General features: G+C 41.8%; 1 protein-coding gene across 1 annotated transcript in view; it reads right to left on the reverse strand.

Moving 5' to 3' along the window:
- The window catches only part of Dytn (dystrotelin), a 53,456-nt gene extending 27,347 nt beyond the window's left edge, over positions 1-26,109 (reverse strand). The window contains exons 1-7 of the mRNA XM_027396054.1: positions 26,091-26,109; positions 19,046-19,120; positions 16,505-16,706; positions 14,686-14,771; positions 13,833-13,933; positions 4,232-4,303; positions 3,852-4,015 (exon numbers count right to left, since the gene is read on the reverse strand). Coding sequence (XP_027251855.1) covers positions 3,852-4,015; positions 4,232-4,303; positions 13,833-13,933; positions 14,686-14,771; positions 16,505-16,706; positions 19,046-19,120; positions 26,091-26,109 — 719 coding nt within the window. The remainder of the gene's footprint in view (positions 1-3,851; positions 4,016-4,231; positions 4,304-13,832; positions 13,934-14,685; positions 14,772-16,504; positions 16,707-19,045; positions 19,121-26,090) is intronic.
- Positions 26,110-26,715: the final 606 nt, after the last annotated feature.

Here is a 26,715-nt window from a genome sequence, read left to right on the forward strand (position 1 = left end):
GGTGGAGCTTTGATAAGACATTATATTAATGTGTCTTTACCCAATAAACTATGTTCTAGAGATCTGACTTGCAGCCCTTCCACCAAACTACCCAAATACCAAGCACCTTGCATAGGCAGCATCTTAGGGACTGCAACCGCAACTATCAAGAAAAACCTTCAACTCTGCAGCCATATCTTGCATAGTTGCATGAAGCACTCGAATATTTAGAGTCTACCTTCCAATTTTAAAGAAGAAGGTTGGCATTTTTGATAGAGTTGAATTAGGGATTCTCCTAGAAAATTATAAGGTGTGATAATCTTGAACCTGAATTCCCAGTGCTGGGAAAAAATTAAATCATAAATAATGGATTTCAAAACAATGCCTAGGATTTTTCTTAGAAGACTGTGCATAGGGAAGAAAAGATTGAGGGGGGAGGTTTCTCAGCAGCCAGGATCTTCGTGAGCAGTTCACCTTTTAACATGGCAGAAATTTCTTCTTAATTTCTGGATCTTAAAGCTCCTTGTGTTCAGAAGAAAACACTGAGGCATGCTGTTAAGGAGAGATCTCTCCTGACACCCAGGGAATACTGTGATGCTGAAGGGCCAGCAAGATGGGACAGCTCCTGGTTAATAATGTCATTATTCCTAGCTGTATTAGTGACAGCCATTGTACTGGAAAGGTAAGCTCTTGCTGTTTGGCCCATAGTAGGTAGTCAGTGAACGTGAACTGAATGAAGCTAAATGAACAGCATGGTTTTTGCAGAACACCGCCTTCGGTCCAGACCAGGCTGGTGAAACCTACAGAAACAGCTGACCTGAACAAGGAGGAGTTCCCCAGACTGATAGCTGGCAAACCAGCATGGGACTGATCCAGACCCCATGAACGTGGGTGTCAGTGAGGAAACCATGGAAATCTATGGGGCCTTTTTATAGTATATCAGTACCTATCCCTAGCATAGGAATGGACTTTGGGAGCCCATTTCACATAGAGGGATACTCCCTCAGCCTAGACACACGGGGGAGGGCCTAGGCCCTATCCCAAAGGATATGATAGATTCTGAGGACCGCCCCACCATGGAAGACCTCACTCTCCCTGGAGAGCAGAAAGGGTATATGATAGGTAGGGTTTTAGTTGGGGGGGAGGTGACAGGGGAGGAGGGGAGGGAGAGGGAACTGGGATTGATATGTAAAACAATCTTGTTTCTAATTCAAGTAAAAAATGGAAAAACTAATGTGTAAATGTGAAAGTATACAAAGAGGGGAAAAAAAAACACTGCCTTCTTGGCCTTGCAAAATGTTTGCATAAATTTTGAAAATTAATCAGTGCATCTATGTGGGAAGGCACCCACCTTTTCAATACAGTGTACAAGATGGAAAAGCCTTGTCTTCAATGAGGATTACTGGATGAGCTACCCATGCTGGCAGCTTTGTCCAGCCTTCCAAACAGCTCCAGTTGACTTGTCTGAACAATATGCTAACTACCCTTAAATGTATTCCTCTGTGTTCTGAGGCCACCTTTAGAGTCACAAGAAAGGCTGCTGAGTGGACAATACAACTGGTTTGTTAATGATTTTACCAACTAGAGAACACAAGACTTTTTCCCAATCTCATCTCAGTCTTATATGATTTATTTCTTCTATAGAACATAAATGATAACCCTCCTATGACTTAATTCTTGGAGTAGGGACAATTTCTGCTCTTTATGCCTTCCCTCCCCATGTACACACATGTTTACTGTGTACATGGAGGCCAGAGGCTGATGTTGGATGTCTTTCTCAGTAGCTCTTCCATCTTTTTGAGAAGAGGTCTCTCACTGAGTCCGGCTCTGACTCTTTCCTCTAGACTGTCTGGCCACCAGGACCCAAGAATCCTCCTGAATCTGTGTCTAGTCCTGTTTCTTCCATTGATTCTGAGGAATAGAACTCAGGTCCTCACACTTGCACTGTAAACATTTACAAACTGAGCCATCTCCCAGCCCCCTTTCTTCCCATAGGAGGTTGAGCCGTGCACTCTACCTGTGTCTTCTGAGCTCTGTGGCTGCTTCTGCTCTCGGGCTATTCTATCAATCTCCCTGGAACTGAAGTAGTTGATTGAGCTTGGAGAGCCAAACCCACAAGTTTAAGGCTGAGGCTGTAATATATCCACACAAGTTTTAAGAGACATCACTAAAGGAAGCCTCAGACATCCCCAGAGCATACTCCCTTAGCTTGCTTTGCCTTAGTTGTCTGGGAGGAAAGATAGTCCACCTAACCATCTTTATAAAAAGTTTAACTCCATTTTTAACAGACAACAGCATATTGCACAGAAGTCTGATTCGTTCTGTGCTATACACTGCTGTTTCTTGGGCAGCCTGAGCAAGTCACTTAAAATCTTTGACACTCAATGCTATCAAATAATGATTTTGAGGAAATAAAAAACTTATTTCAATGTAAAAGTTGTACTTTGTGTACTTTCAAAGTCATTCTGTTTCTGGCTTAGACATAGAGGTTATATGAGGAATACCTGTCTGTGATTTATTGGTTAAATTATTATTATATTGTGATAAATTATATTCACGTTCCTTCACTGTACATCATAAGATTGTTTTTTTACTATAATATGAAGATTTCCTTGGCCCTGTTTGCTTGTTTTCCATTGACATGGTTTATTGTTTCAAGTTGTTACTTGCAAATAGGATTTTATGACTCAAATTTTGCTGCACTTTCCAAATTTCCTGGAAACTCAATTCAGTTTCTCAACAAAATTTAATCTTGATTTCCAGATTTTTAGCAGGTCCAGTAGACCTGTTTTATGCCTGTGGAAAATGTATTTAATGTCTAAACTAGTAAGGATCAGGCACTACAGGAAGAGAAGTGGGACACAGTGTGAAGCCCTAAGGGCTCCAGCCTCCTCCCCTTCTAGGTCCCCTGTGCATTATTGCTAGCTCCTGAATGTCTTAGAGTTTCACCTCTTACACAGTTGCATACCTGTATCTGTAAGTCATAAGTCATGGCTTGCCCATGCTTGGTTAGACTTTTCATATCCTTCTCTTCAAAATTCTTAACAGTATCTCTGATTTTACTTTCTTATTTAATGTATGGGAAACCTATATCCCAATCAATCTTTATTCTTCCTTTTTTCCTTCCTTCCTTTCTTCCTTCCTTCCTTCCTTCCTTCCTTCCTTCCTTCCTTCCTTCCTTCCTTTTTTGTCTTTCAAGACAGGATGTCTCCTTGTAGCCTTGGCTGTCCTAGAACTTGCTCTGTAGACCAGGCTGGCCTCGAACTCACAGAGAACCATCTGCCTCTGTCTCCCAAGTGCAGGGATCAAAGGCTGCACCACCACTGTCTGGTGGCTTAACAAACTATTCTTGTGGGTAGCTCCAAATTGTTTAAAATGTTTATTTGGAACAAAAGATAACTGTTTTATACCATAGAGCAGGGTTTTCAACCTTCCCAATGCTGCAGCCCTTTAATACAGTTCCTCTTGCTGTGGTGACCTCCAACCATAAAATTATTATGATGCTACTTCATAACTGTAATTTCGCTACTTCTGTGAATTGTAATGTAAATTTCTGATATGCAAGATATCTACTACGTGGCCCTTGTAAGAAGGGTTGTTTGACCCCCCAAGGGGGTTACGACTGCTTTAGATGTACAAAAACATGGGCTACTTCAGTGTGTGAGTCAGTGGAAGAACTTAATATTTCATTGATTACAGGAAATAAATTTATTTTCAACCAGGGTATCTCAGACAGTGAATTATTGAGCTAACGGCTAGTGAGTTCCAGATGAATAGAAAGGATCCCAGAGAATGTCTGGAGTTATCAGTGTAGCCCCACCATTGAGCCCATCTGCCAAATGACCAATTGGGGAATATGAAGTTGACTGTACCTCAGTCCTATGATTGGGAAGGTTCTGCAAATGCTGCACCGCACAGGGTGAGTGAGCATTTCTGAGGCAGACAGTCGGTAGCAGGTTGGGAGCCATAGAAGGATCAGAGGCTCAGACTGTACCCAAGACAAGAATTTCTCCTCCTTGATTCCAGAGCTCAACACCTAGGAAAGAAGAGCAGGCTGAGACACACTTTCAGGCAGGATTTGCCTCCTTTCTTTCCCTCTGGTCCTGCCTGTTCTGCTACGACAATCAATAGTGTAAAAGCTGGAGGCAAGGCTACTCCAAACTCAGCTGTCCTGGAACCTGCATGAAGTCTAATTTAAGCAAACTCTTCAAACATCTGCACCAGTTCCCACGGACATTTTTATGCTACTCACCCCTCGGAAGCAGCTGTGGATAGCACTTTCCACAGGACACAAAGTGTAGCTCTCTCCCACGACAGTCGGGATCTGCAAAGGCAACCTCATGTTAGCTGTTGAATGAACTTAGTGTGCTTGAGTAATGGAGGCCATGCACATTAGTGCTCAGGCATCTGTCCTGGCCTGTCGTTGGGGTTCTGGCAGGATTCACCCTTACCTGCAGCCACTAAGAGCACCACCTGTGCATATTCACTATGTTCCCTTTAAAAGGGCCCTGCCTACTTCCCATCCCTCTTTCTTTCTCTCATTCTCTCTGTTCTGCTCTCTTTCTCCCTCTCCCTCTCCTCTTCTTTCCTCTCTCCCCTGCTCTCTCCTCTCTCCTGCTGCTCCTTTTCTGGAGGCTGGTCTCTCCACTCACCTTTTCCCTTTTTTATGATCCCTTTCCCTAATAAAAAAACACTCTGCTTGAACTGTGTTGCATGGCATCTTTGTCTTGTGTTTGATGCTTTTCTTAAATTAAAACAATGCAAGCAACAGGTATCGGACATCTGAGAACAGAAGAACCATTTCAATCAAAACAGAAAGCTTCAGGTTTTATGTAATGCTTGAGTTGGAACAAAAGAATAAAAAGGCTGGAGGAAGACCACAGAAGGAAGCCAGGGAGGCAGCAAAGGAAAGATGTCTGCTGTCTGACTTCTTAGGATCCCAGGCAGATTATTTTAATCTTTCTTTTCTCTGTTCCCTGATGGAGGTCACAGTGACACTGCTTTTAAGTTCACAGTGGCTTTAAGAAATATCTTGTCAAGTATTTTCACTTTGTCTCATTTGAATACATGCCAATGCCATTACTTGTTTTGCCTCTAAGTCAAAATATCTGACATAGAAAATGTCAAAGAGGAGAGACTGGGGTTGGCTTGTGGTTTCAGTACATGGCTTCTGGGCTGCAGTGAGGTAGAGCATCAAGACAGAAGGCTGTGTCAGGGTAGACCTCATGGTGACCAAGGAGCATGGGAATGAGAGGCCCATGGGAACAGATCTCTGTTGACCTAGTTCTTTTAACTAGCCCCTAAATATGAAAGTTTCCATCAAAAAATCCATCCAAAATCTATGTAAGCCATCAGTTATATCAGAGTCCTCATGATCCAGTCACTTTTCAGTGATTGGATCTACCAGTTGGGTACCAAACTTTCAATTCAAGAGTTTTTGGGGTGACATTTCATATGCAAACCATAATTCCAGTCTTTGAATGGGGTGGTATCATCATTATTGAAAAGAGGGACTGACAAGAAGGAAAGTTACTATGTCAAGAAGAGATATCCACACATTCACTGCACCCTTGTTAGGGGCAGCCAAGATACAAGAGCAATCCAGGTGTTTGTTGACATTAATTAATGCTATCCAGCATTTAAAAATAGGGAATCCTGTCATTTGCTATAGCATAGATGAACCTGGAAAATATGTGCTAAGTAAAATTGAAATCAGCCATACACAGAAATACTGCATGATCTCTCTAACATGGGGAATCTAAAAGAGATAAATTTATAGAAACAGAGAGTAGAATGTGAGCTCTTGGAGTTGGGGGTAGAGTGGGGGAAATTAGGGAGATTTTGCTCAGCATCTACCACTCAACACAGTGGCTTGTTAGTGAAGCCATCTTGCTCACTTGACATTTGATATGATATCAGGTTTTGGGTATCTGTACTCACACACCAATAGTGACTGTGGGCATGACAGGTGTGCAAGTTATTTGCCTGGCAATCCTTACATAATGTACACCGGTGTTACCTGTGATGCACTATCATGTAGCATCCCTCCCTCCTCCTCTTTTTTATTCCTTTCTTTATTTCTTCTTTTGAAATAGGATCTTGCAAGGTTGGTCTCAAATTCCTGAGTTCAAGTAGCCCTACTACCTCACCCCCAGAGTAGCTGGAACTGTAGGCATGTACATACCACACCACACCTAACATCTTTCATACAAATAATTTTTGTTAATTAAATGTTTTTAAAACCAAATAGATCAAGGGATCACTGAAAGATGTTGACAATTTGCTCAAGATAAGAAAGCAAGCTTGTTGCACGATTGGGGTCTCACTCTGGAATTCTCCGCCTCTTCATTAAGGAGACAATGCTTATTAGACTCTATTTTTTTCCAATGGCTCAATTGTCCCTACATTCTGTCATTCAACCACATTTACTTCTGGAGGTGGGGTGGGGTAACTAAGGGACTAAGAGCTCTTGTGACTTCCAAGATGGTGATGGATTTGATTCTGGTTTCTCTATGCACAAATGTGTGGACCAGTCATCTTCACTTATTCCCGTTTGGACAGGAGTCCCAGTTTCACATCTGATGCCTCGCCCAGCACAGGCTATCAGACACACTGTCTGCAATTGCAACGACCCCCTGCTGGGTCCATCAACTCAAATAAACATCCTCCTAATCAGGAAAGTGGCACTTAGAGCCTCTTTGCCGACAATTAGCCAGACAGAAGTCAACAAACATTTTCACACTAGTAACAAGATGGTTTGTGCTTTAAATTGATAATAACCCTGTCACCAATAGAATATAAGTAACTACTCACTATGTTATTTAGTCAACAAAAACAACAAATCATTTCCCATCTCTCGACTTTTGAATACTGACGAACTACCTGGGCCACTTATTAAGAGATTGCTGATTCAACATTCTTCCTCCTCTGGTGTGCTTACCCCTAATGAAAAAAGAGGTCTCAGTTCACATGTGAAATAAGCTGGTAGAAGACCTGGGATCACCAGCTCTGTGATTCTGATACTAGTAAAAGGAAAGTTCCCTACTGTAGTGGGATTTAATCTGATGTTTCTCCTTTAAATATCTACATAAAGTTTTTGTGAATTAATTGCCTATTTGGCTAATTTCTTGCAGGTGTTCTATCGAGAAGAATTAAATGTGACTAGGTAGCATGCTGGCATGGACAGAATGGCACTTGAAATGATAATTAGCATTCCTAGGGGATGATTTGAATCACATAGTGAGGACTGGAATTTTCTACGGAAGGACTCTATCTTTGATTCCGTAATGGAAGTCAACGGGATGATAATTTGCTATGCAAATCACAGATCTCCTTCCACGTAGGCTTCTGAGAAGCCTCCTGATGCTCACAGGCAGAGAAAGGAGAGGCTGTGCAAGCCAGCATTTCAGCCCTCATTGACCTTGATTGAGTTTGAAATGAGTGGATTTTAAAAATCCATTGAGACTGGTGTTAACTTGCAGCCATCAATAGTAGTCAGGAAGCGAACATAAGGAATTCTAGAGGAGAGGAAAAATGTAACTCTGCCCAGATCCTTTTTTTTTTTTTTTAATCAAATCCACATGGAAATTGGCTACTGTTATCAGTCTCGTGGGATAATTGGGTGAGCAGCCTACGCCTCCCCGGGTTTTCTACCTGCCTGTGTTTTGAGACACGTAGTTGTCGGGAAGGAACATGGGCAATGGTAGTTGCCCGAGACACACCTCAGACAGCAGAAAATCTGCAGTAGTTCTGTGTGCTGTTGAAAGCACCAGGGCAGCATTAAAGTATTTATAGCTATACCTGGCATTCTCAAATCAGGCTGTACAGCATAGAGTTAAGAGCTTGAAACTGATAACTGGGCGGAGTTGCATTAAACCAGGCTGTCATGAAAACTGGCCCCTGCTCTCTGGATTAGTTTGCTTTTCTGTTGCTGTGATAAACACCATGTTCAAAAGCAACTTGGGGAGGAAAGGTTTATTTGGCTTATAGGTCCCTGATCACAATCCATTGCTGAGGGAAATCAGGGCAGGAACTCTAGCAGAAGCAGAGTGGGGAAGCATGGAGGAAAACCACCTACTGGATTGTTTCCCATGGTTTGATCAGCCTGCTTTCGTATAGAACCCAGGACCCTGCCCAGGTGTGGTTACATCTACAGTGAGCTGGACCCTCTCCTATTAATCATTAATTAAGAAAATGCCTTACAGACACACCCACATGATGGAGACATTTCCTCAGTTAAGGTTCTCTTCTCTCCAGTGAGTCTAGTTGTGTCAAGTTGACACAAAACAAACCCAGCATGCTCTTCTTTCGTAATGTTTTTGGCTGAAAGAAGTCTTTAGAGTTTCTCCTTCGCAGACTGCAAGAAAACCCTGTCCACTGTGTGGTTCCCAGCAGAGAAGAGGGAAGAAGGCACACCTTCAGACCATGAAGACCCTGCCCAGAGCACTAACACCTCCTTTTCCTTCCATAAAACCACACTAAAACCTCACTAGATAGATTTGAGGCAGAGAATCTCCTCTGCATTCTTCAGAGCTGACTTTGAATAAACCTGTTTCCTTCTAACAATCTCTCTCTCTTCTCTCTCTCTCTCTCTCTCTCTCTCTCTCTCTCTCTCTCTCTCTCTCTCTCTCTCCAGTAAACATTATCAACTGCAGATTCTGGTAACAAAAGAAAAAATAAAAACAGGACCTTTTTGAAAGCAGTTTGGACCAATGTGACCAGTCAAGATGTATGCTAACTGTCCTTTGCTGATTATGGCATTTCCATATCATTAGCCTTGCATAATGACATTTCCCACCATGTATCTGATGCTATGACACATCTGGACACTACATATAGGAACAGAAAAATAGACCCTATTCTGGGAAAACCCAGACTAACTCTATAAACTGTCCCTTTTATCCAGCTTAGTTTATGAATTATTTTCAATTTATTGGGCTTATCTGTAAGATGTGGCTCTATTCACGCCTTTTCCTGGAGTGTGCACTATTGCTTTGCAATTAAAACCATTTCCTAATTCCTTTGTCTCAAAGCTCAATCCCATCTCTGTGAGTGACAACATCTATGCACCTCTATCACTCTTGAGACCCACCCCCCCCCACGAACCTTCACTGGCAGCAACATTTTAACCTTACTGAAAAATTTAAAGTCTGCTGTCAACTCTGGTCAGACAAGCTTCTTTTTGCAATAGTCAGCAGTGACTGCAGAGACCCATAATTGGCCAAAGTGCGGAAAATAAATGGCTGTTGAGTACCCAGCTGTAAATGGGACATCTTTATTACCTCCTCCTCAAGGTTCAGGGAGCATCACAAAAGAATACAAGAGCTGAAGGCAATGGGGCAAGATTGTGGAATGCTGATTTCTGGGCATGGCATGGCTGCTGCCCTCTCAAACTCAGAGCAGCTATAGCCAGCTACACAAAAACCTACACAAGACTGGGTCTGTCAGTGTTCTGTCATGGGCCCATTCCTCTCTCGGGACGTATATGCAGTTATTGATTGATGGAGGAAGAAGAGACATTTTCTTTCGTGGTGTAGCCATTAGTAAGGACCCCCAAACTCCCACAATCAAACTCTCACCTTAGATTCCTATAAGCAACTCTAATGAAACTCATTGGATCACACATAGAGAAAGACATGAAAGTAGAAGGAAACTGGTTTGGAAGAGGAAGAGAGTGGCTGGAGTTGGAAGGGGACAAGAGAGGGAAATTGTGTGTGTAAATATGACTGAAACAAATTATGTATATGTCATGGTGAAACCCATTATTGTATATAATATTATGCTGATAAAAAATATCAAAAACTTTAAGTCATCATTTTCCTTAGGAACTATGAACTTCTTGGGATAAAGGAGATGGGTGGAGATAGAGAGTATAAAAGAGACTGTCCCTTCTGAAAAAAGATTGTTTGAACAACTATCTGGGCAAAAAGAAGCCTTCTAAAGAGGTAAGGAGAGCATGGAGAGATCCTGTACATGGTTACAATATAGTAATAGGAAAGGAGTGGCCAGAGGTATTGCTTAGTGAGTAAGGTGTCTGAGAACCAGAGCTCAGATCCCAGCATCCATGTCAAAAGCTAGGAGTGGCCTCATCTGTGCCTCCAACCTTAACACTGTGAGAGTAGAGATGGGAGGACTGTATCAGGTTCTGTGATAGACCCTATCTCAAGGGAATAAGGCAGAACGTAATAAGACAGGGCACTTGATGCCTTCCCAAGTCCTCAGTACGCTACACTCACGGGCACACCCATGTGCACACACCATATCCCCAGGAAACATTGAAGAAGGCAAGAATGATAGTTTTATATAATCAGTCTCACCCTTCCACTAACCTAAGGTAGAACAGTATCTAGAGAACATTTGGTTGGGGTAAGAGGAGAAGATAGGTCAAGCAATTTGCATTGGTCTATAAGACTGAATTGGTCACAGGAGAATTCAACAATAAACAGCCTCATAGCAACTGACAGCTAGGCTGGTGCCTGTGGATAAGCCTTCAGATCCACACTGCTGTGGGTGAGAGCCATAGCTCCAGTGAGAGGGACTCAAATTCTATCCTGTATCATTTCTGGCTGAAGACAGTAATCTTGGGCTCTGAATAACTAACTCTTAGTCGTAGGCCGAACTTAAAAGACAAGGCTTTAATTTTAGTTTGTAGTTGTGCTGGCTACAATGATCCTGGGCTTAGGACACCTCTCAGCAATGCAATAGCTACAGCAAGTCTGCCTAGATAGTCTAGATGGTTTATTGCTACAGGACATAACCAGACAGAGGTAGACTTCAAAGGCTGGACTAGCTGCTATGGTGGTTTGAACGACAATGGGTACATTGACTCATTTCTGAATATTTGGTCTCCAGTTGGTGGAACTATTTAGCAAGAATTAGGAGGTGTGGCCTTTTGGAGGAGGTGTGTCAATAAGGGGTGGATGGGATTTGGGGTTTCAAAGGTCCACACCATTTCCAGTTAGCTCTCTGTCTCTAAGTCATGTTTGTGGATCGGATGCAATCTGGTGTAGATTCTGATGCAGATAAAATTCCATTTCACCCCTACTACACCATCAAAGATATATTAGGTGTCTTATTGTTATCCTTTTTCCCCTCATAATTTTAGCCCTAGTTTCCTCAGGTCTCTTAGGAGACTCTGATAATTACATTCCAGCCAGCCTACTCAACACTCCTCCTCACATTAAATCTGAGTGGTATTTCCTATTTGCTCTATTCTTTGCTCTATCCCCACCTTACTAGGATTCATACTAGCTCTAGTCTTTTCAATTCTCATCCTAAATTTCCTCCTATCCCTCCATACCTCAAAACAATGTAGCCTTATATTCATCCAATCCCTATACTGAGACATAGTAGCTTATCTACTCATCCTCCCATGAATTGGTGGGTAGCCCATAGAATTCCCATTCATTATTATTTGTCAATTAGTCGCCATCATTTATTTTTCCATTATCCCAGTTTTAATGCCGATTTCCGGACTAATCAAAAATAAAATCTTAAAATGAATCTAACATCCCAGTTGTATACTAATTGCTTTAGTCTTGTAAACCAAAAATGAAGAATGAATCTTAAGACATCAAGGAAGTAGGTAACCAATCTGAGTCAACACCCAAAGCTGATATTCTCCTTAAACTACTCCTTGTTTAGTAGCTTTCAAGCTACTGTTCCAGGACCATGCCTGCCTGCCTACTGCCACAGTCTCGGCCATAATGGCCACGGACTCTAACCCTGTGCAACCATCAACCCTCAGGTTAAAAGCTTTCTTTGTAAGTTGCCTTGGTCATGGTGCTTTGTTGTAGCAAAAAAAAAAAAAAAAAAAAAAAAAAAAAAAAAAAAAAAAACCACCAAGTCTTCTACCTACTTCCTGAATTTGCAGACACAAAAACTTGATCATAAGGATCAAGAATAATGGGGGAAACAGTTTCCCCAAGCAGACAATGACTGGCTCTAATGTGACAGAGGGATGGAAGGTTTGGAATATACAAAATGCCATTTCAAGGAAGCTCATCAAACTGTGAGAAAATGAATATAAACAATTCAGAAACATCAGAAAAGCTAAGAGAATGAAAAATAAATGGAAATACAGGAGCAGAAAATTTCAAGGAACAAAATGGAAACTACAATGAAGAGCAGCAACAGCAGAACTGGTCGAGCAGAAAGATGAATGTGCAGACTTAAGACAAGTGTTTGGAAGCAAAATGTCCCAGAATAGGAAAGAAAAGGGATACCATGGAATGAAAAAGGCCTTCAGGACTTATGGGATAGCATTGAAAGAGCAAAGATATAGCTTTCATTTAAGATGGAGTAGAAAGAAACCAAGGTATAGGAATCCCACAAAAAGAAATATGGCCAAAGACAGGGCTCAGCGGGATGTCATTGACATGCAACCATAAGGAGTTAAGTTCAGATCTCCAGAACCCACATTTTTGCCTTTAATAAACTAAAGTGCTTTATTTATTCAATAGGAAATAATGGTATACAATGGTCACACTTAAGTAGACTCACACATGCCCAAATAAATAGCATCCCATTATAATATGAATAAAATAAAGACTAAAGACAATTGGGTATGTATAGCTGAAAAGCACAGGGTAAAGGTGGGGGGAAGCAGAGAAGTTGCAGCTGTGGCCTCTTCCTGCACAGCACTGGAGAGCCGGCTAACAGGAGCTTTGCTTACATACATTGGGATTCTCTCCACCCCACTCTTTCCCCAGTGCTGCGGATGGAATCCAAGGTCCAGCGAGCAGCATCCAGCACACCCAAGCCCCTCAGGTTGTATAACACTCTTCTCTGACCACACATTTTTTAGAAGCTAAGAGTAGTGTGCACCTGTAACACGAGTATGAAAAACCAAAATAACATGTCTCCCCATGGAACATCCAGCTTTGGACTCATCTATAAATTCGTCTTAGTTTTCTGAACCTTTGATTTTCTTCCGTTTATTTAGTTGTAACACCTGGTAATTGACATTTTCTAATGAATGAGTAGCAGATGTTTTGAAAGAGAGTCAGAAATTTGTGGTCTTTAAAGGAAGGATTAGGTTAAACTAAAAAAGCTTTGCTTCTGCTGCTGCGGAATGTAGGCCGCATGCTGTAGATGGTAACAGACAATGGAGAACTTCGGGACAGCTGCAGCTTCCTGGCATCAGGAAATAGATGAAGTATTAAGAAGTGATGTGCTTTTAATCCTAGTACTGGTGAGGCAGAGGCAGGCCGATCTCTGTGAGTTCGAGGCCAGCCTGGTCTACAGAGCAAGTTCCAGGATAGCCTCCAAAGCAATACAGAGAAACCCTGTCTGGAAAAAGAAGAAGGAGGAGGAGGAGGAAGAGGAAGAGGAGGTGAAGGAGGAGGAAGAAGAAGAAGAAGAAGAAGAAAAAGAAGAAGAAGAAGAAGAAGAAGAAGAAGAAGAAGAAGAAGAAGAAGAAGAAGAAGAAGAAGAAGAAGAAGAAGAGGGACCCCATAGGAAGAAGCCATGGCAGGATATTATGGGATTCTAGTCTCCTTTCTCTTGCCCAACATGAGATGAGCAGCTTCCCCTTGCCCATGCTCCCATCATGATGCTCTTCAGCTTGCTACATCCCAAACACAGCAGGGACAACTGACCATAGCCTAAGGTTTCCAAAGCAGTGAGCCAAGACAAATTTTCTGCTTCTTAAGGTGACCATTTCAGGCATTCTGTAACAAAAAGGTAGCTCACACAGGGTGACACATTTTGGAAAGTTCATGGATGCAATGCAGAGGAAGAAACGGGGACAGGTTAGGCTTGCTACATACAAGTGAATTGACACTGTGAAAAGAACAGCAACAATAGGTTGGTATGACTGACACCAATTGAGAATTCATAGTATTGAGATTTACCTGCTGTAGATCTGTTAGTAAGGCTCGCAAAAGCCTCCGAGTCATGCGGGCTCGGGAGACATCACCTCTCCTGTTGTTTTCCGCATAGAGCTGAAAAAAAGCTAGACATGTAAAAGGGGGGGGGAACTTTAGTTAAGTCCTTGTGTCCTTGAAGAGTATGTGCTGGGAGGCAAGTTTCTTCATGAGTATAGGAGAAATGTGGAGTTATATTCTTGTTGTTGGCTTGTTCCTATGAAGGCCTTCAAGTATAATCCATCAATAACTAATAACCCATACCCTGCCCTCTGTAATTCTAGACCTCAGTGGTGGAGGTTTGTGAATAAATGGTAAGGTGATGATCCCAATTAAATAGTGGTTTCTGGATAATCTCTGAAAGCATAAATGTCAAGAGCAGCCAAGCAATGCAAAACCGGAGAGCATAGATTTTTAAAGAAAATCCTGGGAACCTCATGACTGTAAGCATTTTTCTTAAATATAAACAAGATGAGGGCTAGTGAGATGGCTCAGCAGTTAAGAGCACTGACTGCTTTTCCAGAGAATCAAACCTGGGTTTGGTTCCCAGTATCCATAAGAAGGCCCATAACCATCTGTAACTCCAGTCCCTGGGGATCGGACTTCCCTTTGCTGGTCTCTACAGGCACTGAACTCCTGTGGTACACAGGCATGTTTACAGGCAACAATACCCTTAAAATGAAATTAAAAGCTCAAAAAACAACATAAAAGCAAACCCAGCCAGCCATGGTGAGTGCATGCTGAAGAGGAAGTCATTGTGATTCAGAAACCAGCAGAGAGGAGGACACACTGGAGGCTGGGGAGTCACCACACTTTAGAACACACTTAGCTTTTACGTTACCTCTGTACTTTGTAAGAGGGCTGTCTCCTGAGAGGGCAACCAGAGCAGCAGCCACAGGCCGAAGCTTGAGAACACCGGAACCTGTGCTGTGGGGTACAAATTACAGACAAGTGTGGAAAGGGCAGCGTTATTTAGATGAAGTGATTATTGGCTGTTCCTCCCTGCTTGTTCCTGTGAAGGCCTTCCAACCCAGGCCATCAATGGATATTTCATAAATGATACCATGCTGCTGGCTTCTCATGGTCTCTTCATATATTTAGAACTTGGCAGAGCAGGGCACTGAGTGAAAATGTTTTTCCTGTCCGTTCATTTATCCATCAATTCATTCAGTAACTATTTACTGGATGCTTTTCTATGATAAACACAGTGCCAGGGGCTGGGTGTGCAGATGTGGAGTGGAGCAGCCTTACCCTCTTAGAATCCCTCTGCCTGCATTCCACATAGCAAAGATGAGGATAAAAATAAAAAGCATAACTGGGTGGTGGTGGCATATGCCTTTAATCCCAGCACTCGGGGGTGGGGTGCATAGGCAAGAGGATCTCTGTGAGTTCGAGGCCAGCCTGGTCTACAGAGTGAATTCCAGGACAGCCAGGGCTATGCGGAGAAACTCTGTCTCAAATAAGTAAATAAGTAAATAAATAAATAAATAAATAAATAGTATGTTCCCCCCTCCAAAAACACTCATGGGCTTTAGCCCAGATCCTGACTGTGGTCTGCACATTAGCTGTGTAGCTTTCAGTGCTGGACAGACAATTTATCAAAGGTAGGAAGGCTGTTACAGACAAGCACACAATTGAAAACACACTCAAAGGCTTAAACACACTGAAATCACGACAAGATAACTCAAGAATATATTTACCTATTACTTGTGAAGTTGGAAAATAAGTTGCAAATTAAGAAAGAAACAACTATAAGGAATTTGCATATGATTGTGCTGTGCTTGTCTCCCAGAGTCATGTCCTCATCACCTCATTGTCTCTTCCTCCTCCTCTTCCTCAAACCAACCGAGAAAGGGCAGAGAAAATCCCCACCTTAGCAAAGCACACACTACACACACACACACACACATGTGCCCACACAGTATACACACACACACATGTGCCCACACAGTATACACACACACATGTACCCACACACTATACACATGTGTCCACACACTACACACACACGTGTGTCCACACACTATACTCACACACACACACATGCCCACACTACACACACATGTGTGTCCACACACTACACACACACACATATGCCCACACAATATACACACACGTGTCCACATACTATGCACACACATGTGCTCACACACTATATACACACATGTGTCCACAAAGATTCACAAAGCCACCACCTCCAGAGCATCCTACCTTCTTAGAGGATGCAAACTGTTTGTTGTCTATGTATTGGATATCCAGTTCTATCCCAGTTAAAAACCCAACTAAGCCAAAATTTGAAGAAAATAAACAAGACAGGAAAAGAGATGAACAAAAATTATGCTACCAGGGAGTGAGGAACCAAGTATAGTCCATACACATCCTCCCAGATACCCTTCCAAAGGTGGGGACTCTGCTCTGGCATGGGAATGAGCTTGCAGAAAAGAAAGAGATCCCCTGCTTCTAGCTATCTATGAGTCATTTGTGTGACTGACACTTGGGAAGACTTCGTTTTTACTGACTGAGATAGTAAAGAGTCAGTTAGTTAGTGACAAATAATCAAGCCAGTAAGAAAACATCTGATGCACCCGATCTCAAGTGAACATTAGACAGAACCAAACAGCCAGTGGCCAGAGACCTTTTGGCAGCCTCCACATCCTCACCTGTCATACATGGCCATGAGAAGGCTCAGAGTGAGTTCGGGAGCTCTTGGATGCACTTGTGCTGGTTTTCCCATCCCAGTTCTCTGAAACAGCTCCTGGAGCTCCTGAAAAAGCTCATGTATAGAAAGGGAGATCTCCATGCTCTCCCTAAATCGTCCACGCAATAGAACTTGCTGAATCAAGGAGCTGTCCATCAAGTCCACTGCAAGAAGTGAATGAAAGATGGAGCCTTATTTTCTGATGAGCGTGAATGCTTTCAGACACAGCAAATATCTCCTGGTATTTAAGTGAGACTTTTTTTTTTTTTTTTAAGCAGTGGCCATTTTTTAAGGGAATTAACTATGCCAACTGTGGACACATCCTTTTTGTGTGTGATTTTGCCATAAATATTCTGGCAGTCAATGTGATTTTGGAAAATTGTGTGTCATTAAGGCATGGAAACACTATTTATTGCTAGGACAGTTGCTGGAGTACAGTTTTATAGACTGAAGTTAAAAAGAGGCAGAATCTTGGCTGTGGTTCTCTGCATCTGCTTCCATCAGGTACTGGTTGGAGGCTCTATGATGACAATTAGGGTAGTCACCAGTCTGATTACAGGGGAAGGTCAGTTCTGCCACTCCCTCTACTATTGCTAGGAGTCTCAGCTGGGGTCATCCTTGTGGGTTTCTGGATGTTTCCCTAGCACCAGGTTTCTCCTTAAATCCATATTGGCTCCCTCCATTAAGATCTCTATCATTACTCTTCCCCTCCGTCCCACCCCCAACTCGATCATCCTCCTCTCCCCCCTCTTTCCTCCCTCCCCTCTCCCTCTCTTCCTCCCCCACTTTACCCAGGACATCTCAGGAGGGATTATATGAGCAAAGGGGATCAAGACCATGATGGGGAAAGCCACAGAAACAGCTGACTTGAGTTTGTGGGAACTCATGAACTCTGGACGGACAGCTAGGGAGTCAGCTAGGCCCTCTGCATGTGGGTGACAATTGTGTAGCTCCATTTCTTGTGGGGCCCCTAGCAGTGGGACCAGGACCTGTCCTTAATGCATGAGCTGGCTTTTTGGAACCTATGGTGGGATGCCTTGTTCAGCCTTGATGCAAGGGGGAGGAGCTTGGTCCTGCCTCAACTTGCTATGTCATGCTTTGTTGATTCCCATGGGAGGCCTTACTTTATCTGAATGGGGACAGGAGTGGATGGGGGAGGGGTAGAAGGGATGTGGGGGAGGGAATGGGAGGAGAGAAGGGAAGGGAAACTATGGTTGGTATGTAAAATAAATTAAAAAAGACCCTGCCTCCCAGAAGATCAAAGAAAGATCAAAATAAATGATGTAATAGAAAAGAAGAAAAGGCAGAAACTTGAACAATATAACTCTAAGGAAGTTGAAACCCTGTGGTGATGAAGTGGGAGAGACATTTTTCACTGTGTCCTGGGAAGACTGAACATTGGCCTTTCCTATTTGAACACAGCTTTTCTGTCCCCTGCCTAGCTTCAGAGGATATAGTGCATTGGAATGTTGTGTACGCAATTGCCATCGTAAAAAAAAATAATAACCCCCAACAACATCCTAAAAGCAGTGGCTGAATTACCCTACTCTGGAGGTCTGGTCTTTGGCAACATCACTTTTAAAAAATCTTGGTTCCATCAATATTATTATCTAGAGACAGCACTTCATAAAACCAAGGCTACTCACAAAAACAGTGGTTTATTTCTCACAGGCACACATCTATATTGCTATCATGTAAAAAGTTTACAAGGCAAGGAATGGAGAGAAGAATGAAATTGAGCTAGCCCTCTAGCTTCTTGCCAACAGAGGGTGACAGACAGAATTAATAAACCCTCCCTGTACCTAGGAGGTGGGGATGTCAAGATCCCCAAGAGCTGCTAGCATTTAAAACGCTTGGGCCTGTGAAATAATAAAATGCTGTACCTCTCACTACTTCGTAAATCACCCTCACAGATAAAAGATCTACCAGGCATAATAAAACTTTTTATTTGTTTTCTGATATTGCTTTGAAGGGAAGAGTCTAAGGCAGAGGGGAGCAGGCTTAGGGAACAGGGTTTAAATACAACCAGGCCACGGTCTGTAAACTCTTTCATCATTGATCACAAGCCCCTATCTCTTGGGCCTGGCATTTGGAATGCTGAGGGTTCCTGTCTTTGGTGAGAGTTCTATATTATAGCCATGCAGATAGAGATGCTGTCCATTCCTCTCACAAGATTCAAATAGTGATAGTCCTGGATCCTCCTACTTGGAGCTCATGTGATACTTTATCTTGGTGTTTGGGATTTTTTTTTCAAAAATTCTGGCCCACTTTCCCTATTGCTGTCAGTAAACCAACATATGGGTGGGTTGCTGGCAATGGGCTATCTTGTCCCCCCAACCCCGGACCCTCTTGTATGTTATCAACTATTTAAATACACAGGTCCAGCCTTCCTGATCCATGCAGGTACATAAGTAGGACAAGTTTTGATTTTTTTCCCATGAATTGAACATTGCATATCATCAAGATCAGATTGTCTTGAGTGTCACCAAAAAGTTGTACTTACTTTGGCAAAGAGTTTGCATAGATCGTAATTTGAAGGCTGTTCTATAGACAGAATTCTCAATCCTATTAAGAGCACCTGCAGAGAAAACATGAAGTACGGCAGATTAATGTTTAGCTCATTGAATATATCCCACACCATGGGAGGGAATCGGAGAGCTCCTGTAGCCTTATTTTGTGTTTGAGACAATTAAGATAGACAGTATGCTATTCTACCTTTAAATGTCAATAAAAGACATGTGACAGTTTCATAGCATAGCTTTTTGTTGTCTCACGACAGATTTCTTGTCTGATAAGACTGGTGATCCGTCTTCACAGCTAGCAAAATTTAAGAGTGCAGATGATCTCCTCGTGTGTTCATTCCAGTAAGGCAGTTCAATAAAGCCTTATAAGGTCTTTAACATGAATTGTTCAATTTATTTTAGGCAGCTGAAATTGCCTGCTCAAGCTGGTCGTTGATGTTACAAGGCGGTGGTCCTCAGAATGTGGTCTCCAGCCCGGCCACATCGGTATCACCTGGGGCTTGTTACAGATGCACATCCTAACATGGCTGTAGCATGTTGTCAACACACTCCAGGCACAGGCACAGTAATGTGCACACGAACAAGGACGAGAAGTAGATGTGATATAAGCTTAAGTTTTGAAAGCTTCCTGTGCAAAATGAATTTATTGATTCTAGAACAATTGTCAAAGGCCCAGGGAGCTTGCAAATGACTTTTAGAAATATCGATAGACAATAAGCTCATCTAAAGACCTTGGTATCAGTTACCATGTCTTCCCTTCAGAGATATGAATATATGTGTAGATTAGGGTTCACAAATAGAAACAGAAAATAAAATTCAAATAGAAACAGAAAATAAAATTCAGTCTATTATTCTGTGCCAAGTCCAGTCAGTGAATATTGACTTAGTTGAAGACTCTCTTGTCAAGGAGACCCTACCTTGTTTGCATCAGCGTAGAAAATCAAATGGCTGTTCTAATGTCTTGTATTTTATTTTATTTACCTGCTTCAGATAGGTGGTATATTATAGCATGGATATAGGATAGTATTGCACTTTATCCTCCTATGTTTAGCGAGGATGTCAATATTGTTTAACATATTATCAAATTATTCATGATGTATTTTATCACAAGAAATTTACATTTGTGCTGTATCTCAATTCACAGTAGCCATATGTATGTCAAGTATTCAAAAGTGGTTAGAGACTGGCAGTTCAGCTTTAGAGAATGTTTGGGAGAGAAGTTACATGGGGTACTGATCAGGTCCCAATTGTTGGTTACGCATCTTGCATCAGGGCTGAGCGGAGCTAGAGATTCAGCCGTCGTCATTGCTCCATGTGAACAATATCGTGTGTATCACTTAGGCTGCCTGAGAGGAGTGTAGTTAGTGAATAGAAGGTAGGGCTAAGTAACAGCTGTGAGTATGAGGAACTGAAGAGGAATAGAAATCCAAAAAGAAACATAAGAAAGAAAGCCAAAGATAGTGGGGGAAACTGTAGCTGAAGGTCAAAGAAGGTGAAAGTAGGCAGAGTTTTCCTGCCCTGACCACCTGTTCCTAAATAACCGACACAGAGGCTTAATATTACTTATAAATGCTCGGCCGATAGCCCAGGCTTGTTACTAGCTAACTCTTACACTTAAGTTAACTCATATTTCCTATCTATGCTTTGCCATGTGGCTCATGGCTTGTTACCTCACTTTCTATACGTCCTGCTTGCTTTGCAGCTGACTGATGTCTCCAGACTCTCCTGACTCCGCCCTTCCTCCTCCCATCATTCTCTCTGTGTCAGGCTGTCTCATCCAATCTCTTCTTGCCCCGATATCAGCCAATCAGTAGGTGAACTTCAGAAAGCAGAGGCAAGCTATTGGTTTCATGCCCGCATGCCAAAGGACATCAGCTCTGTTTATGAGTTTAACTTGACTCTTGCAGTCTTTACAAAGGGCTGAGTGGAGAAGAAAGGTTGAGAATTCACCACAAAGCGTATGATTTTTATATGACTTTTAGAAGACCTCTTACCCAAAGGGAAGATGAGAAAGCCAGAATAAACAGCATACAATGTGAAGACTGAGTTGCAGGGGCAGGAGAGATTCTAGAATATATGCTCAGGCTAGGGAGGAGGAGCCAGAAGAGAGAGACTGGTTGTATTCTCAAAGAAGTGAAGGGACCAAGAATTTGTCATAGACAAATCCCTTTGGGGGAGCATATGCCCATGTGGCATACCTTCACTTTTCTTCTAATGAACTATTTCCCTTAATCTGAGTTCCTGAAACCGTACATGTATTAATGCCAACTGTCCTCTGTCCATTGGGAAATGAAGGCCAAGTTTACAACATATTAAGGTGTGTGCATATCAATGTAAGAGCACAATTTACCCCCTGAATCTTGGTTCAAGGACTCCATGTTCAAGGTATCAGGCCAACAGATGAGTTTTTCCTGCTGGATTTCAACTTGGAAATGTGGATCAGAGCAGAAATCACTCTCCTGTCAGGGTTTGCACATTGAGAAGGAAACCAACACAAAGAAAAAGAGCAGAGATGTGCTGGGTGCACTGCTGCCTGCTGATTGCTTCTGAGCATAGCACAGGCTGGTCTTTTTCACTTTAGCATCAAATAACAACCACAACCATATAGATTTATAGTGTCAAACTTTTCTCTCAGTGTAGGAGATGAAACATGGATGTGTTTTAGGCAAGCTACTCTACCACTGGGCTAACCCCTCCCCACAGTCCTACTTCGTATAATATGCTGTTTTAGAATATATACACATTGTAGATCAGTTACTCAGATCTAATCAATACACGCTTTACCTCACATGGTTATACCTTTTGGTGCTGGCAACAGTTAAGATCCAGTCCCTTAGCAATTGTCAAGAATGTAATGCATTGTCATCACATTATCATCTCATTATGGAACAGCTCTCACCGTGGAGTTATCAATAACACAGGGTAAAGCCTCTGAACAAAACTTTCTGTTGCATCTGAATACAGCTAACACTAGTGGAGAGAAGCTGCATGGGCGAGGGTGCACAACTGAAGGGATTGGTTTCACTGAGTGTCCCATCCTTCATTCCCCAAGAGGAAGACTAAATAAAAAGACACAATGATGGTATCTGTTCTTGTCTGAGAGCTAATGTTTTCTTTATGAATGGGGATGAGTTCACTTAGAAGATGGTAGGGTGTGCTGGTTTTTTCCCCCCATCAACTTGGCACAAGCAAGAGTCATCTGTAAAGAGGAAACCTCAACTGATAAAACGTCTATTAGACTGGCCTGCGCTCAAGTCTGTGGGGGCATTGTCTTGACTAGTGATTGACGTATGAGGGTTTAGCCCTCTAAGGATGGTGCCACCCCTGAGAAGGTGTTCCTCAGTTGTACAAAAAGGCCAGCCAAGCAAATGGGGTGCTCAGTAAGCCAGTACATGGCTTTCCTCCATGGCTTCTGCTACAGCTCTTGCCCTCAAACCCCATAGTGATTGACTTTAAGCTGTGACATGAAATAAACCCTTTCCTTTATCAAGTTTGCTTTTGATCATGGTGTTTATCACAACAATAAGAAGCAAGAAAACAAAGGGGGTATAAAAACTTCAGGAATAATGAAGTTAGGGTTAATTAGAACTATGAGCAAGAGAGGAAACAATTTATAAAATTTGGAAAGAGCTGTCCTCATGTTTTGTATTTTGAGCAACTTGTACATCGAATATTTTCTGTGATGACAAATTCCAGTGAAATAGTTTGTAACCATAATGTTCCTTCTGGAGCAAAACTCTAAGCTAAGCTCTGAGCTCAAAACTGACATATTAGTTATGTTAAGGAGGAGAAGTCTTGAAAACACAGCTAATTTCAAATTTAACATCCTGCATTCTAAGATGCAGGACATTGGGAATAAGTGGGCTACTGTGTGGGGGAAATTTTGTGGTTAGAAACACAGCTGGCCTTCCAGTTTTTCCTAAGTGAGCCCCCAAAAGGAATGAAATAAGGAGCAGTTCAGTGGATTTCACTGACTCAGCCATATGCAGCAGGAGAGTTATAGTATCATTCTTTGCTTTGTTTGTTGCTCAGGTAGCAATTGGAGAATTTAAATGGTGAAGAGGTAATATTTCCTCAGTCACTCCTGTGTGTGTTTCAAAGACCAAGCTCTTCTATTTCGTTAGGGGAGAGCTAAGGCTTCTTTGATTTTAAGGAGCAGCCATTAAATCCACTCTACTGAGGCCCTCGTGCAACAGCATTTAGCAAGCTTGCATCCTGGTGAGTGCAAAACCAAATGTAACACTGCCAAGAAATGAAAGAATAGAGAAAGATTTATTGCTGACAGCTAGTAAAGAGATCATGGGAATTCTTTTCAAGTAATGTTTTCCTTTAATAAAGAAACACCAACTTTTATTTGGGAAGGGCAGGATATCTCTGTCTATCTATACAGTTGAGGGGCAGCCACATTTTTGAACATGTTAAAACACATTTGTTTTAGAATTACCAGTCTAGAAACAAAGATGGCAGGAACATTTTTGGGCATGCTTAGCCCACGACATAGAGCACATTCTTGAAAGGCTAAAAATACAGACACTTCTGGACATGCTCATCTTGTGAAATAAAGATGACGGTCAGAACTGCCTCTAGGCATGCTCAAATGTCATCATGAAATTTTATTCCATGTTGCCAGAAGGTCCTGTGTAGACTGCTGGGGAAGAATTGTCATCAACAGTCTTATTCAGCTGCAAACCCTGTAAGCAACAATAGTGCCTGGCCAGGCAATATTAACCCACTGTACAATAGTGGCACAGCTTGATGGGTAACAATTGCTTTCTGATAGGATGCCTGCTTCCTGCTTCACAGGAAGAAATTCATAGATGCTACTGTGACTCCAGCTGACAATCCCATGTTTGGGGAGTTCAGCAAGGCACTGCTGAGCCAAGCCATCCATCTTTGCAAAGTTAGAGCATACCACAAGCCATACTCTGAATTTAACAGCTGGCTATCTATATTTGAAATTTACACATCTGCGATTCAATAGATGAGGGATCAAAAATAGCCATAAAATTGTCCCTATGCAGAACACAGACTTTTTCTTTAAGTTAATCCACAAATAATACATAAGAACTATTTCCATGGAATTTATATTTTAATAGGTATTATACATGATCTAGGGGTGATTTTCAGTATGGGTCAGTTATGCACATATATGGGCAAGTACCATGACATTTTATATGAGGAATTCAATCGTTCACAGATTTGGATCTTTAGGGACTTAGAATCAATTCTACATAAATACCAAAGGACTGCCAACTGTGTTTTGATCCAATAAGCAATACATGATCATGAGTCAAAGACCAGTATATAAGGTAGATATAGGGGTCTGCCTAAAGACTGTCATCCAAGCAAGAGACAGTACCCTATATTCCTAAATGTCTGGTCTTTCTCAATAAGCATTATACAAGCTTATTACAGAACCCACAGTTTGCTCTAATTCTTTTGGGGTTTAGTGTTTCCTTGTGCTTTAAATATGTTTACTTTTCAGACAACATTAGAGAGTGGGAGAAATCAGAAGCATCGTAGCCTCTTTCTGCAGAAGAACACACTGAAGTAGCCATAGAAGAGCAGAAATAATTTACAAAAGTGTGATATCTGGCACATTTTGTTCCTCTGGAAATCGGCGGGTTTCTGCGCTCTGCTTTCTCTCTGATGCATCAAGCGGATACAGAGAATCAGCAAACCCAGGGCCTTGCGGGTCCCCAGCTGCAGCTCCTACTGAAGGAGAGGCATGGAGCTGCACAGCCATCTGGCCCATCATTCCTGTCAAGTGATGCTTTGCAGCGTCATCTGATGAAGCTATGCAGCATAACGTGGCAAGCTGTGATACAATGTACCATGGAGAATGTGTGAGCATCCCAGGTGACCTGCTTCCAGCCCCACCTCCTCAGGCTCCATTATTACTTTTTGATGATAATGGGAGCAAACTCAAGAAAAGGGGGAATTGCTGTATGTCTCAAGCTTCAAGCTATGAACAAGCAGTTTTAGATGATTAAAGCTATAACAACACAAGCTGTCTATATTCTTGTCCATAGAAGCAATTTGAGAAACAATTTTGGCTTTAAACCATCCTTATTTTTTCTCAGTCACATTACTGTGTTTATTTTCCACAGATAAATTTCCACAAGTTGAATATGGTAATATTCTTTTCAATTTCCCATCATTAGTTTGATATCCAGTAATTCACACGCTAGGCTAGTGGTCATCAAAACATGGCCCAAGAAAGGCTCATTGGAGTTGGCTGGGAACTTGCCAACAGTTAACATTCCCAGAAACACCAAACTACAAACTTTGTAGACAGAACCAACATCTACCAAGCCACATGGATGCATTCTGAATTGAGAAACACTGCATTAGAGGTGAAAATTTGAACTGTAAATGGGTTATCATCTGCTTTGTTCATAGTATATTGTTAGGAGGGCTCAATTTTGAAAAGATCAAAGATAACTTGAAACATTTGCACTGTTGTTTTCAATAAATAATATGAGATTATAAAATTTTAAGCCAAAAACTAAAGTTTAGAGTCTAGATTTGCTAAGGAAATAAGGTTGCGAATAAATTCAAAACTAAGAAGGCCATTGACCACTCCAGGGCTTACCCTGTCATTTAGAGATGTGTGGAGCAGGGGAACTAGTCCCCCCATATCCATTTACCAAATATGTTCAAGATAGCTGGAGATCTAGCTCTCTCAATTTTGGGTCCACGTTGGACTATAAACTTAACTTGATAATAAAGCATGTACAGAGATGTTATTTTGGTGACAGGATACAAGTATTTGTGATTATATTTAAAATATAATCATATTGATGCTGTGTTTTTTGTTAAATTATTCTTGGCATTTTAGAGATGAAACATCAAATATTCTTCATGTTATGGATTTCTGCTTAAAAGCTAGATGATCATTTTAGTCATCCAATAAATTACTTTTCACCCCCAAATTTGCCTCTGTGACTCAGAAGTCTAAAACCACATCTGTGTCTAAATTTTTGTCCGCAGTCTATGTTGAAAAGTTTAACAGTACCGGCTCACCTTGCTTACAAGGGTCCATCTCATTGATTTCCTGGGATGATGGGACAGATGGCAAGACAGTCCTTGTAACTAGAAATGAAGCAATGTTTTCTGTGGAAGGTTTCACAGTGGAAGGATGATGGATGAGGGGCAGCCAACAGCTCATTCACCTGTGGAGCAGTGAACACAGCTGTTCAGGGAACCATCACATGCCGTGGGGGGAGGTAAAAACAAGGAACCCTGGGATAGAGATTCCTTTTGCAGAAAACTGGTAATAGTTTGATTAAGTTGATACTTAAAAATCTGAGACAATTTCATTTTAAAAGAGGACTGAATTACATTGGAAAAATTATTAAGTTTGCTTGAATGGTAAGGGCCAAGTATGAAGCCCTCAATTGTTTAAATTTCTTATAAAACAATACCAAATAATTCTAAACATACAACTTCTAACAAATACTATCCATGTATCTATATCTATATCTTTCTATATCTATCTATCAGTGTGTGTGTGTGTGTGTGTGTGTGTGTGTGTGTGTGTGTGTGTAGAATCCAGCTCATAGTTCAGTTTAGAAAAATCAGTGGATTAGCTCCCTGGTTAATAGTTTTATGTAATTATTTAACATAATATAGTTAGTTATTATTTAAA

The sequence above is a fragment of the Cricetulus griseus genome, chromosome 2 (assembly GCF_003668045.3).
Source record: "Cricetulus griseus strain 17A/GY chromosome 2, alternate assembly CriGri-PICRH-1.0, whole genome shotgun sequence".
Classification (NCBI taxonomy): Eukaryota; Metazoa; Chordata; class Mammalia; order Rodentia; family Cricetidae; genus Cricetulus; species Cricetulus griseus.